We start from the raw sequence: 12,452 nt of genomic DNA, 5'->3' as shown, positions 1-12,452 counted from the left end.
CCACAGCTCCCAGTGGCCACGGTTCACCATTCCCAGCCAATGGGAGCTGTGGACGGTCAACGTAAACAAATTGTCTCGCAGCCCACCAGTGGATTACCCTGATGGGCCGCAGGTTGCCCACCACTGTGCTAGAGTCTGTGCTGTGACTTTCTACCACACTACTGGGAGGTGATCTTCTTGGGGTTATTCCAGAGGGCTTTACTGACAGATTGTGATGGCTGTGCAGCCACAGCAGCTCCATCACACCCATGAATCTTGCCCGCCTTCTCCAAAAATGTCTTGGCTTGACAAGCTTATTTAAGACATAATGCTCTGTGTTTCTTTGTTTTTCTGCATACTAACATGCTTTCTTAACAGTCATTTATTACAATAGGTAGGGTTGGAAAATAAATCCTCATGCTACTGGCTCTATGCTTTCGTGTGTGTGTGTGTGTGTAGTACTGAAACACTTCAAACTTGATTTCTTTATGTTTATAATCTTCTCTCTTTCCCTCTCTCATCAGTTATATATCTCATGATAATGTTTGCTTTGCAGTAAGTTAAATGATTACAATCAAAAGATAATTCACTGAAACATGAGACTATTTTTTCCATAGCTACTGACATTTCCATCTCTTGAAAGCACTTCTTCTCACGTTAAACTCTAAGAAGTGCTGGTATTAACACCTTAAACTTTTCACCAAACCCTCATTCAGGGTGAAATTCACCCCTCATTGCAACTTGGTTTGTTCAGGGAAATTCTTGAGGTCTGGTGAATGGAATTCACCTCCTTAACTTGGGGACAGGCTGTGGCTATGGTCACAGGTCTGGAATAGTATTTTAAACCCATCTGCATCACCTATACAAGTCTTGCCAGACAATGGCTCCACAGAGATTCCAGATTTCCATCCATGGTGGCCTTTTGGGGGCCAGGATAGGGATCTCTTTCATGTGCTGGCAGCCCACATGTGACTGCTCTGTCCAAGGCCCTCCTATACAGCCACAAAGCTGAAATAGTGAAAAGGACCCTATGCACCTGGATTGATTTAATATTTTAATTGGTGGTTAATGCCATCAATGAGCTCAAGCTAAAGGCAATATTATTCTATTTATTATGCACAATAATTAAAATGTATATAACATCTGAATACTGTGGAACCCTAGTATTCAGTAGGAAAGCAATACTGGGAAAACAGAGTTGCCAAACAAGAAGTAGGAACAGAGAATGAACTGGATATGAGCTTTCCATGCAATATTGCAGCATAAAAAGTCAATGGAAATTTGGGCTGCATATGCAGAATCATATACCAAAGAAATAATAATTTTGCATGTCTACATGACACTGGTAAGACAGTAAATACAATATTGCATATACTTCTAGACACCCATGGAATTCTCCATAACAAAGGACAGAGTGACCAATGAGGGAAGATTTTAAAAATTAGCTATGAATCAGAAGAGATATAACTGTGTATAAATGTTTGAAGGGTGAAAACACCACAAAGAGAGGAATTGTTTGATTATAGTAGGGAGTGTAATCAAATGTAATGGGACAAACTTAAATATAGGAAAATGAAGGCTGTAACAATGAGGTCAATTGGCCTGAAATAATCTCCATAGGGAAGAGGCAGAAGTTCACTTGGAGCATTCAGGGCTGAATTTTCAAAATCCTTTTTAATCAGGTGTCTGCAATTTTGTATTTGCAAATTTTGGGCATGCTATTTTGGATATGGACAAAGATTTGTGCATACAAAAATTACAGAGGGAAATTAGAGCCACATTTTCTGCTGAAGTAAATTGCACAGCTGCATTAACTTCAGTTTAGGTGTTCGAGTTTACACCAGGAGAGAATAAGGTTCTTATCCAGCTGTAGCCACTTGGAAATTTTGGCCCATAAAACTTGAGCAAAGCAATAGAAAATATACAATAGGGAAGAGTACTGAACTGGTGGGGGAAAGAAAAAAATGTTGTAATAGGTCTAAGTCATTTCTAAATTTCTTGATTGTGTGCAGCAAACTATATTTGCCTTCCCACTGACTTCAGATCTTATTTCTTTATAATGGTTTACAATGTGCACTATTAGAAATATTTGAACCTTAAAAAAAGGATCAGTGAGGAAACCAAAAGCACACTATTAGACTATACTTAATTGCAAGTCTGATACACTCTTATACTTTAAATAGCTGTATATCTTTAAAAATTAGAGACAAATAATTTCTTTGGTATAACTAGTTGTTGAGAAATTATTATGCATTGTTCTTTTTTTTTTTAATGTGTTAGTGCTTTGTTATAGGTATCTGAAAAATGGCTTTTCAGCTCTGGCCGACTTATCTCTTATTTCAAAGAACAAATTTTAGTAAATCGGCACTTTCTGAGTGCTTTGTAGAAAAAGGAGTAATGTGTGCAAATTAGCACACAACACAGTATGTTCAGCTTCACACACTAGGCATTACAGATTGTACAGACATGGGGCTGTAAACAGCTTTCGTGCAACATCATCTATCATGCTATGGTCGGTTACTTCACCATCATGTTTTTTTATGCTTCCTGAGCCCTAAAACACCAAAGGTTGCCCACTGCTAGGGAGTTGCGTTGATGCCTGATAGCATGCAGTAATGAATGCTCAGCCAAGTGTATATTGTTTCTGCTTGTGCGCTGCTGTAATTTGTTTATCTGTCTAAAGATTATGCAGTTGAAAATCCACAATTTTATGCTGCCTTTGTAAATTATCAAGTCGCTTTTGATGAATGTATCCTCACTTCCGATGGTAGTGGCATTATGATCTTGAAATATTGGAAAGTGCTCATGCATACAATGCAGAAGGTTATGTTTTTATATTTTTTGGCAGACAACCATGCTATAAAGTAAATCTGACCTTAAGCTTCCTTACTGCATTAAAGATAATTCATTTTTAACTTTATAGTCCTAAATGCTGCTGTTTATATAAAGTTCTTGCCCAGTCAAACTTGACTGATTACAGATGAGAAAATCTTGACTGTTTCATACAAAATAAATGAGTATTGTAAACTATTTTAAAGCACATCTATGATTGTATTAGAGACTTGCCAGTGTGCAGACTCCAGATTTAATTAGCTTTCAGGAATTGTTTAGTATAATAGAAATTGTAAGCCTCTCTGTGTGTTTATTCCTAAAGGGTTGTGCTAGATAAAATAGGCTGTCAAAATCACACGTTCAGCATAAATGGCAGAAAGATGAGTACATTCTATTATTTATTAAATCATAGCTACAAAGAGAACAACTGTATAAGAAAGTTCAGCATAGAGTAGAATGAAAGCAGTTCACAGGTCTGGCTAGAGGAATGCTCTCCTTCAGTTGAGGCTGGTTTTTCTTAAGATATTTTGAATGCTCTTTTTATTAAAGGAAAGTAATTAATAGAAATAGGATTCTTTTGCTTTCTTCTTTCATAGCTAAATATTATAACTGTTTTGTACAAAATATTCAACAGCTGTTTCTACTTGTTTAACTTTACATAGTTGATGCAATAACACAATGGGGTCCATGGCTAGGGCTCTTAGGTGCTCAGGTAATTCAACTAATAAAGAAAAAGGATAAAGGATGTGTTAATGTTTCTGCTTGTACATTTAAAGTACTACTATTTGGGTACATAGGATGTTTTTTAATGAGACTGTGAATTCCGTGTTATTCCAAGAGCGAGATTCATATCCTATATAATTCAGTAAAAAGATTTCTGAGCTGTTCCTAAAAGAGAGGACTGTGGTGACACCACTTGCTGCATTTCACTGACACAAGGTTTGAATGTAGCTATAACTTAGGTCTTGGCTACACTGGCGCTTTACAGCGCAGCAACTTTCTCACTCAGGAGTGTGAAAAAACACACCCCTGAGCACAGCAAGTTACAGCGCTGCAAAGCGCCAGTGTAAACAGTGCCCCCGCACTGGGAGCATGGCTCCCAGTGCTGTAAGCTAATCCCCACGAGGAGGTGGAGTATTTTCAGCGCTGGGAGAGCTCTCTCCCAGCACTGGCGCTGCGACCACATTTGCACTTCAAAGCGCTGCCGTGAGAGTGCTCCCGCAGCAGTGCTGTATGGTTGCAAGTGTAGCCATACCTGAGTCCTTAGTTTCCACATCTTAAATATTAGTTACTAAAAGTTGTTAAAGCCCTAAAAGGGAGTGGTAGTGATTTGTAAGTATTTTATGTGGAAATTTCACAAAGCTTTGCAATGGATATTTAATGTAACGTTTATACATATGAGCCTATGTAATCTTTGCTCTGAGGAGCCAAGTTGAATATGCCCTCACTAAGAATTCTTGTTGCATGTTCTTACTGAATTTTCATTCATGTAACCTTTCCTTTCTTCGTTTTCTCTGAAATCTGAAAAATAGCTGAACTGATTAGTCTTTTTTTTTAATTAGTCAGAAAATGATGAGAAGATAGTGATTTATGACCATATTGGGCCAAATGTCTGCATGGGGGATCACAAGGTAATTTAACTCAGTGTTACAGTATTGTATTATACTATGTTTTATTAGGAACATAGAATGCATATATTAATTTCTGTTCCTTTTATATTGAAGTCAATTATTTTTCCCCTTTTTTATTTTAAACCAGATGCTTTGGAAAATTTTATACAAGTTGGGGGTAAATTCAGCTGAAATCAGTAGAAATGCTATATTAGATACAAGCACAAGTTTCAGGAAAGAACAGGATAATGTTCCACAATGCAGCATAAAAACATAATATAATTTGATAGCAGTATGAGCAAACGTATCTATATTTATAACCTTACCTAAATAAAGTGCCCATGAAAAACTTTACTTTCACTTAGTTATCTAAGTAAGAAAAAGAATACTTAGCTCTATGCCAGTTGTTTAAAAAGATCAAAGATGATAAAAACAGAAATTTTAAGTAACCTGTATAGTTAGCTAATTCTCTTCTGAAGATACCACAAACGGGAACCACAGTTAGAAATATTTGATCAATAAGCACCTGTTTTCTTTGAAAATCTTATAAACAACTAAAAACATCTCTGAAATTTTAAGACTGACTATCCATGTAAAAATTCAGTTAGAAATCTGAAAACTATACTGCAATATCATTGACAGATGTACTGCAGTAGCTCTTGAATTATGATTTTAGGAATGTAATTGGATACTTAATAACTCCTTTGTAAGCATGTGTGTATATATATAAATTATATAAATGATGACAGTAAAAATAAATAAATACAAATTTACAAATATAGTAATTATTTATTTTATTTTATAATCATCATTTTTGTGGAGGTACTAAAATGTTTTTCAAAGGAAGTAGGGATCTTACTATTATACTAACTTGTTTGATAAAACTAAAAGTGCAGTATCCTTCGAGAATAGAGTAATAGCCAGATTGGATACAATCATTTTGATTTCTTTTATGACTGATTTATTTAACAAGCATCCTCTTTCAACAGAGTTAATATTATGACAAATGAAATAAGGTGCTATGTAGGGAGCTCAGTCCTGCTTCTATTGAGATCGATGGCAAGATTCCCATAGATTTCAATGGGAGCACAGTATCGGGCCAATAAGTGGCTGTCTTCCTGAATCTCTTGAGAATTGTAAGATTACAGTAATGAAGGAAGTCTAGATTATTGCATGAGTTTGTCACTGGTTGTAGATTGAGTCTTACTCTGTTTAAAATAATCATTACAAAGTGTTTGATCTCTTTCTACCTTTCAAGTGTATAACTCCTATTTCTCCCTAACTTGCTGCAGCCTGTGTTCCTGTCCTTTCGAATAGCTGCTGGGGCAGGTAAACCTATTGCAAATGTGCACAAGTGTTGTGTCGTGCAGTGATGTGGTGGTAAATATCATTTTTTTTCCCCTTTGTTTATATTTTCTACATCATTTCCCCTTTGTGTTTATTTTTCTTTTTAAAAAATGCCAATTCTGCAACAGGAAAAAGATGCCCTCGAAATGAGAAGATCTTTCGTGAAACCACCCTGTAGCATGGAGGAGGAAAGAATAAGCAGTATACTGAAATGCATAATCCTAACAGCTGTATTGATAAATCAAGTCTTGAGTGCCACATTTTTAGACTGCTGATCGTACACTATGCTTCAGCATCTGGACTCTGTTCGGGAAAAGCCTCACATACCTCACTGTCTTGTATGTTCATGTGACATCAAGTAGAAATGTGGAATTATTTTTATATATATATATATATATATAAAAATATGTCACGGTTCTGTTGCCAAAACTCTAATAGACAGCAGAGATGTTCTGTATTTTAGATTTCACAATTTTCAACTTTTAATAAGTGTTTGTCAATGTGGAAAAGCTACTTCAGCACATTTTAAACTTTTAAAGGTGTCATGCCTAACGTTATATATCTGTACCATTTGGGGGTTTTGTACATTGGAGTATATAGATAGAGATTTTGATGGTTTTAAATGGTATTTTCTTCATTGACCAAGGCTTATGGTTTGTTTTAGATTTAGAATTTTGTTTGTTTTTCATTTTTTTATAGATTTTTTCTCATGTTATTTACTATTCTGCCATGTAACATGGTTTTGAGTCACACAGCAGCTGCTTTCTATACATACATATGTGTGTGTTTATATGTGTGTGTGTGTGTGTGTGTGTGTATATACACAGATATATAAATAATTTATAAACCTTACCAAAACGTATGCTAAATGTACTTTCCATTATGACTGCTTGAGAGTGCCATATCAGCAATTAGTGTTGGAGTCTAGCAGTTTTAGTTAAGTGTACATCAACAATCAGCATTTATAAAACAAATAATATATAGCAGTGCCATCATCAATACAGATATATAGTATACTATATAGCACATATATTAGCAGTTTCACTTTGTTACTCCTATAATACCTTCTTTCTAAGTACTATTAAGGACTGAATGTGAAGTCTCTAGTTAGGTTTGGGTGTACCTTTCAAGAATTTTGTAAACTGTTTTTGTCTGTCTTTTGTTACTGTTTTATGGTGCCGAGTATTGTATATTAAAACAATAACAACATGGGAGAAGAAAATTAGAAGTCTGTTTCAGATAGCATCTGCACCCAACACAGACTGTATTTATACAAAGTGTTAGCGAAAAGGACTGTAAATTTTCTTAGTTAGTAGCTTTGTGCAACCTGCAACATAACCTTGTTATGCACATTTTTCTCCCACCACTAAGTACAACATTAAAAGGTGATTAGAGAGTCTGTTGATGAAACACAAATGTATGTTTTATTGATTTAATTTAGAACACTACAGAGTTCATGGACTGTGTGATGGCATTAGATTGATGCTTGATTTTGGTATAAATCACTACCATTGAAAATGATTTGATGTCCGCTTGCAGAATTTGTTTTCACGATAATACAGTCTGGGTTTGTATTAAGTACTGTTGTTCATAGGGTTTCTGCAGCTCTGTAATGTCAATGTGCCATGTTGCAATATAACCACCCGGTAATTCTATTTAACACGAATAGAGATTCAACTCATGGTAACTTTGAAGGCCTTTAGAAATGAGTACTCTGGTTCTCAAGCAATAAATCTGATCATAATGAAAAATGACTGTGTCTGTCCCTTTAATTTTCGGTGTGAAGATTATGCAGAAATATGAAGTTGTTGTCCTCTTAATTTTCAGCTAATTGACTCAATTCTTTTTTTTGTCTGAAAACCTAGGCAGATAATAAGTTGCATTTTTGTGTATACATTGAAACACAATACAAAGTGAGAAGAAGATATTTAACAGACTGATTGCACTTTAAAATGTGGGATTCTTTTATTATCAATTGTTAATCTGACTATAACAGTGTATTTATAGCTACTCCTAATATACCAAAACCACCAGGATCTTTAAACTGCTAGCCCCTGAGCGTTTTATAGATACTGGTCTACATGCTCTTTCCTGAGCTCTCTTGTCATAAAAAATAATGCTGCCTCTTAAAAAAAGGGGAAAAAACTAAAGAGTTCTTTATATATATCCACTAGTTAAGATGATAAACTGTGGGACCATAAAGAATTCTAAGGCATCTAAAGAAGAAACAGCCATACAGAGTACCTAGTAGGGTAACCTGTTGACTCGAGAAATTCTCAACAAAATTAATTCAACAACATTCATAAAATGCAATTTCAGTGTTTAAAAAATTGGAAGCATGATCTCTCAAATTTGTGTGTCCCATGTAGTAAGTTTTAAGAAAGATCCCCAATAGGAATTCCTCTTCTTGAATAATATCTTGAAAGCCTAATAGTTTGTGGTAAAATATTTTGTATTTACCTAAGGTTTTCTATCAAATTACACATTCACTGAATTGTATGTTCTCCCCTTCATGGCATTAACGCTGCTAAAGTCACAGTATTCATTAAATACTAACTTCAGTATGTAACCTCTTTTTTTTTTTTAATATGCAACATTGATTGTATAATTATTGTTGTGTTTTAATCTGAATATTGATTTCTGCAATGGAGAATTTCGCTCTAGTGGGACTATTAATTTAATATTATAGAATATAGACTGTTCCGATCAGGCCAATGTAGTGTTGTGTTCCCAGCAATCCCATTATAGTTAGTAGAAATAACAACAGATTGTTATGAATGGAGAGGTTAAATACCTCTTGCTCTTGGTCAGTTTGATGGGTTAAAAGCTACCTTGATCTATAGAAAGATACAAATAACTGAATATATATTTCTGGGAACCTTGAAGCTCAGTTAATTAAAAATAAAGTTAGTAGAGGAACAATTGTAAGAATTCAGGCTGGCCTCTTAACTATAGGAGGTTTTATAATCCTGTCACTTTCCCTTAGCAATCAATTAATATGCTTAGATTTGTCCCTGTAGTTCCAGTTGTAATGAAGCAGGCACTACCCTTCACATTCATGTGTATTCAAAACACACTGGGGGCCAAATTAAGGATTTTTCTGAACTTGATTTGTAAATATAGACAAATAGAGCCTAGTCCTTCAAACCTTTATTGCCTTCAGTGGCACCTTTGGCCTGAATAGGAATGTACAGGACTGCTCCTAGAATAATTAGCTGCCCTGGCAGAAAGACTCCGATGCATTAGAAGTCAGAATGAAATAAATCGGCCTCCTCCCAAACCCTGAAGCGACACCCCCTGAATCTTTGTGTGAACGTTCTGAGGCAGCTCCAGCCAATCACCAGAGAGCTGATAATTAGGGCTGGTAGGTGGCTAAGCAGCTTCTGCGCTGAGGAAAGAAGAGATCAATGTGTCCCAGTAAAGTGAAGTAGCCTTCTGGAATTTTAGCTTTTCTGTCTTTCCTTGGGAAAGGTGTTGCCATCTGAGAAGTAAGTGCAAAGGTGAAATCCCATCGGGCTCTCTGAAGCAGGATTGCAGCTCTTTCCATCAGGTATTTATCAAATTGGAAGCACATCAAAGTATGAAACATGAGGAAGGAAACAAGGACTGAAAGATCACAGTAAACCGAGTAAATATGAAAATACAAGAGCAAACAGTACACGCTGGGTACTTGCCTTCAGTAGCAGCCCTAAATTTCTTCCCTGGTCAGGCCACATTTGCAGGGGACAGGATAATGTATTAATGAACCTTTAGCCTTTCTACAACATTGTCAATTAAAGACAACATGGGGAATCATGCTAACCTGTCAAAAGAGGGCTGCACTTGTGGTATAGCTGAATGATATGTCTAATTGACTGTTGGGTAAAGACGTAAACTATCCACAGATAAGTGGCTCCTACTATGCCCCTGATCTAGCTGCAGCAGGCTTGCTAGGAGAGGGTGGAGAAGGGCAGGCTCTGGGCTTAGTTCAGCCACCTTTTAGTGAGAGAGGAAATGTGTTTTTAGGTTAACGACTGTATCGCTTCTTTCTAACATTTAAATCAATTCACTCTTCTCTTTTGGGAAGCTCTGGTTTGTCAATTACCTGATAAGAAGTTAGTGTCTTGAGAAAATACTTATTGGGCTTTCAGTTTTAAACATATCGTTTGAGGTCTCCCTTGTAATGCCATTTTAGGTGGTTTATTAGCCATGGAAAGGGCGCTAGCCGCTCCTAGACATGGTCTGCCTGGCATTGGCCACAGCGTGCTTGCCCCTCAGCTGGGGACGTTGCCCGGCCCTCCTTAGCGCTCAGAGAAACCGACAGAAAGGGGGCTTTGCAGTACACCTTGAGGACATGCCAGCTCCTCTAAAGCTGCAGATCCTGCTGTGACTTCTGCGGTGAGGGCCGAGTTAAGATCTCTCGCTCCGCCTGGTTTGGATGGAAGCAGACAAAAGCTGCACGCGGTCTTCCCCCCCCCCCAGCTTAAAACGAGTGGTTACGCACCCCGCTAGAACAGCTGGGGCGCTTGCTCCGTGCACAGACGTGGGGCGACTGGCCTGCAGGCTGCAGCCAGGCGTCTTCCTTCAAAGGGAGCTTGCTGGACCTCAGAGGTCTCCGAGGAGTAAGAGCGGCCACAGCCGACGTCAGCCCAGGTCCGAGCAGCAACGTGCTGAAGAGACGGGCCCACGTGGGACACTCAACAGGCCGCTGAGCCTCTCCCGGGGTCGGGCCTGAGCCACTCCGCGGCCTTTACTCGGGCCGGGGCTCCCAAGGCAATTGTGCCGGAGCGAGGCCCAGGGCCTGGGCGGGGGTATGACAAGTGCTGGGGGGCCGGGCTGGCTCCGGACTCCGCTCCTCGCACTGAAAACACAAAACTCCCCGGCACCACGTGTCGCCTCCGAGCCATCAATCTGCTCCGCTGTCAGAAGGAACCGAGAGCCGCTCGGGGCCGGCGGGGAGCTGCGGCGCCCAGCCCCGGGGCAGGAGAGGCGGCTGGGACCGGGCCAAAGGCGGCCCCCCCGGCTCTCGGCTCGTTCCTTTCCGAAGGGGGGGCGCGGGCCGCGTTCCCCGCCCCAAGAGAGGGGCGCAGGGAGGTGAATCTGCCCCTGCCGAAGATCCGCGCAAGGCGGCGGCTTCCCCCCTTCTCCAGGTCTGCGGCTGAGGCCGGAGCCCCGCCGGGCGCTGCTCCTGGGGCGCGTGTTCAGCCGTCAGGCCTCCAGGGCCCCAACCCCGCTGCCCGTCCGGGGCGGCCTGCGGGGTCGCCGAGCCCGAGTCTGGTCCGGAGACGTCCTTGCCCGGCGGCGCAGAGACCCCCAGCGCTGGGCTCGCGAGGCCGCACCTACTGGGAGGCTCCTGCCGGCGGAGCGGGGCGCTCAAAGGCTCCCGCGGCTGCTTGGCTCGGGAAGGGTGGGAACCGGCCGGGCGGCGCAGGCTCGCGCCTGGACACAACTCTTGCTTTAACGGCGGGGCCCAATTCATGCTGCTGCTGCCTGGGGGTGAGATGTGAAGAGATTCACGAAGGGCCCGATCCCAGAGGCCTCGCTCAGTCAAAAGCCCAGTGGGCCGCGGGCTGGGGCCCAAACGCCAGCTCTGAGCCAAGGCGTATTTAGCTGTGGGGTCTCACAAGAGGCCCCTGTTACGATGCTTTAAACGGTCCGGCTTTAATGCTGGAGAAACCCCTTTAGTTGGCGCTAAAGCGCTTGCAGACACTGCTCCAATCCAAGTGGCTTCCTTTAAAGTGATCAGGGACTGAATCATCGCAGGGAAAACTTAAGGACTCCCAGTGTTTGGAAACGGGTTTTCTTTTCTTTTTTCTGCTGCCTGGCAAGTAAAGAAGGGCCTTGCTTGGCTTTCTGTGTAGCCTATTGCATTTGCTCAGATTGCAAAACAGCAGCTGAGAAGCAGAAAGAATGTCTCATTCATTAAAAAATACAACAACTAACAATGAAACTGGCCTGGACTCTTAAGGCCCTTGAATGCTCACAGAGCCCAGTTACAAAAAGCGAAAACTCTGCTTATCATGTCCTCACGAAGCAGTCACTGAACTGCTGTGGGAGCATCTTTCTCCCGCCCACAGGTTTGATGCGGCTAGTCCTTTCCTCCCTAACCACTTCTGAATTGTCCAAACCAAAATTTTACATATTTTGTCGAATAATCGGTGTCCTCTAAATAAAAATCACCGATTAGCTGGAAAGACACAGCTGCTAGCTTTCACTGCCCACTGGTTTCCGATAAAGATAGCACCAAAAAGAAATACAATAAATCCTATTTCTACCGTTCCACTAGTAAGGTCAAAAAGTTGGCCCTGTAAGCTTCTGCCTCTGGGATGGTGTCAAGATAACAGCGGACGTTAAGAGCCTACGTGAATCTAACAGATGCTTACCACTTACTGTTGGAAAAACAACATCTTATACTGCATCTCTCTCTCCCTAGAAGGTAGCTGTTAAATACGTAGTTTGGTAGCTGCTTGTAGGGTGTTTTCGGTTATATATATAAAAGAAAGAGAGTTAATACACCCTCCTCCTTCGGAGTGCAGATACATTGGAAAGATAGGTTCCTTCTTTCTTTTGATATGTGCCAGGGACACATTTTAAGTTTTGCAACTGGTGTGCGCTCCCCCGTTAGCAGTCAGGAAATGTGGTGTTTGGTGCCTTCACCGAAGACAAACGGCCGAGTTTTTCTGAACAGGTGTGTGACAATTAATG

The 12,452-nt window shown here is 40.3% G+C and overlaps 1 protein-coding gene across 4 annotated transcripts in view; it reads left to right on the top strand.

Moving 5' to 3' along the window:
- The window catches only part of INPP5A (inositol polyphosphate-5-phosphatase A), a 427,143-nt gene extending 419,624 nt beyond the window's left edge, over nt 1–7,519 (top strand). The window contains exons 14-16 of one of the 4 annotated variants that reach the window (XM_032799700.2): nt 4,374–4,442; nt 5,714–5,750; nt 5,897–6,034. In XM_032799700.2, the coding sequence (XP_032655591.1) occupies nt 4,374–4,442; nt 5,714–5,750; nt 5,897–5,946 (156 nt within the window). In that variant the 3' untranslated portion in view covers nt 5,947–6,034. Of the gene's footprint in view, nt 1–4,373; nt 4,443–5,713; nt 5,802–5,896 lie in introns of all 4 variants that reach the window. The other 3 variants (XM_032799701.2, XM_032799699.2, XM_075072715.1) reach the window with 3 other exon arrangements.
- Nucleotides 7,520–12,452: the final 4,933 nt, after the last annotated feature.

This window comes from Chelonoidis abingdonii, chromosome 15 (genome assembly GCF_003597395.2).
Source record: "Chelonoidis abingdonii isolate Lonesome George chromosome 15, CheloAbing_2.0, whole genome shotgun sequence".
Classification (NCBI taxonomy): Eukaryota; Metazoa; Chordata; order Testudines; family Testudinidae; genus Chelonoidis; species Chelonoidis abingdonii.
This window is presented reverse-complemented; position numbering and strand designations above follow the sequence as displayed.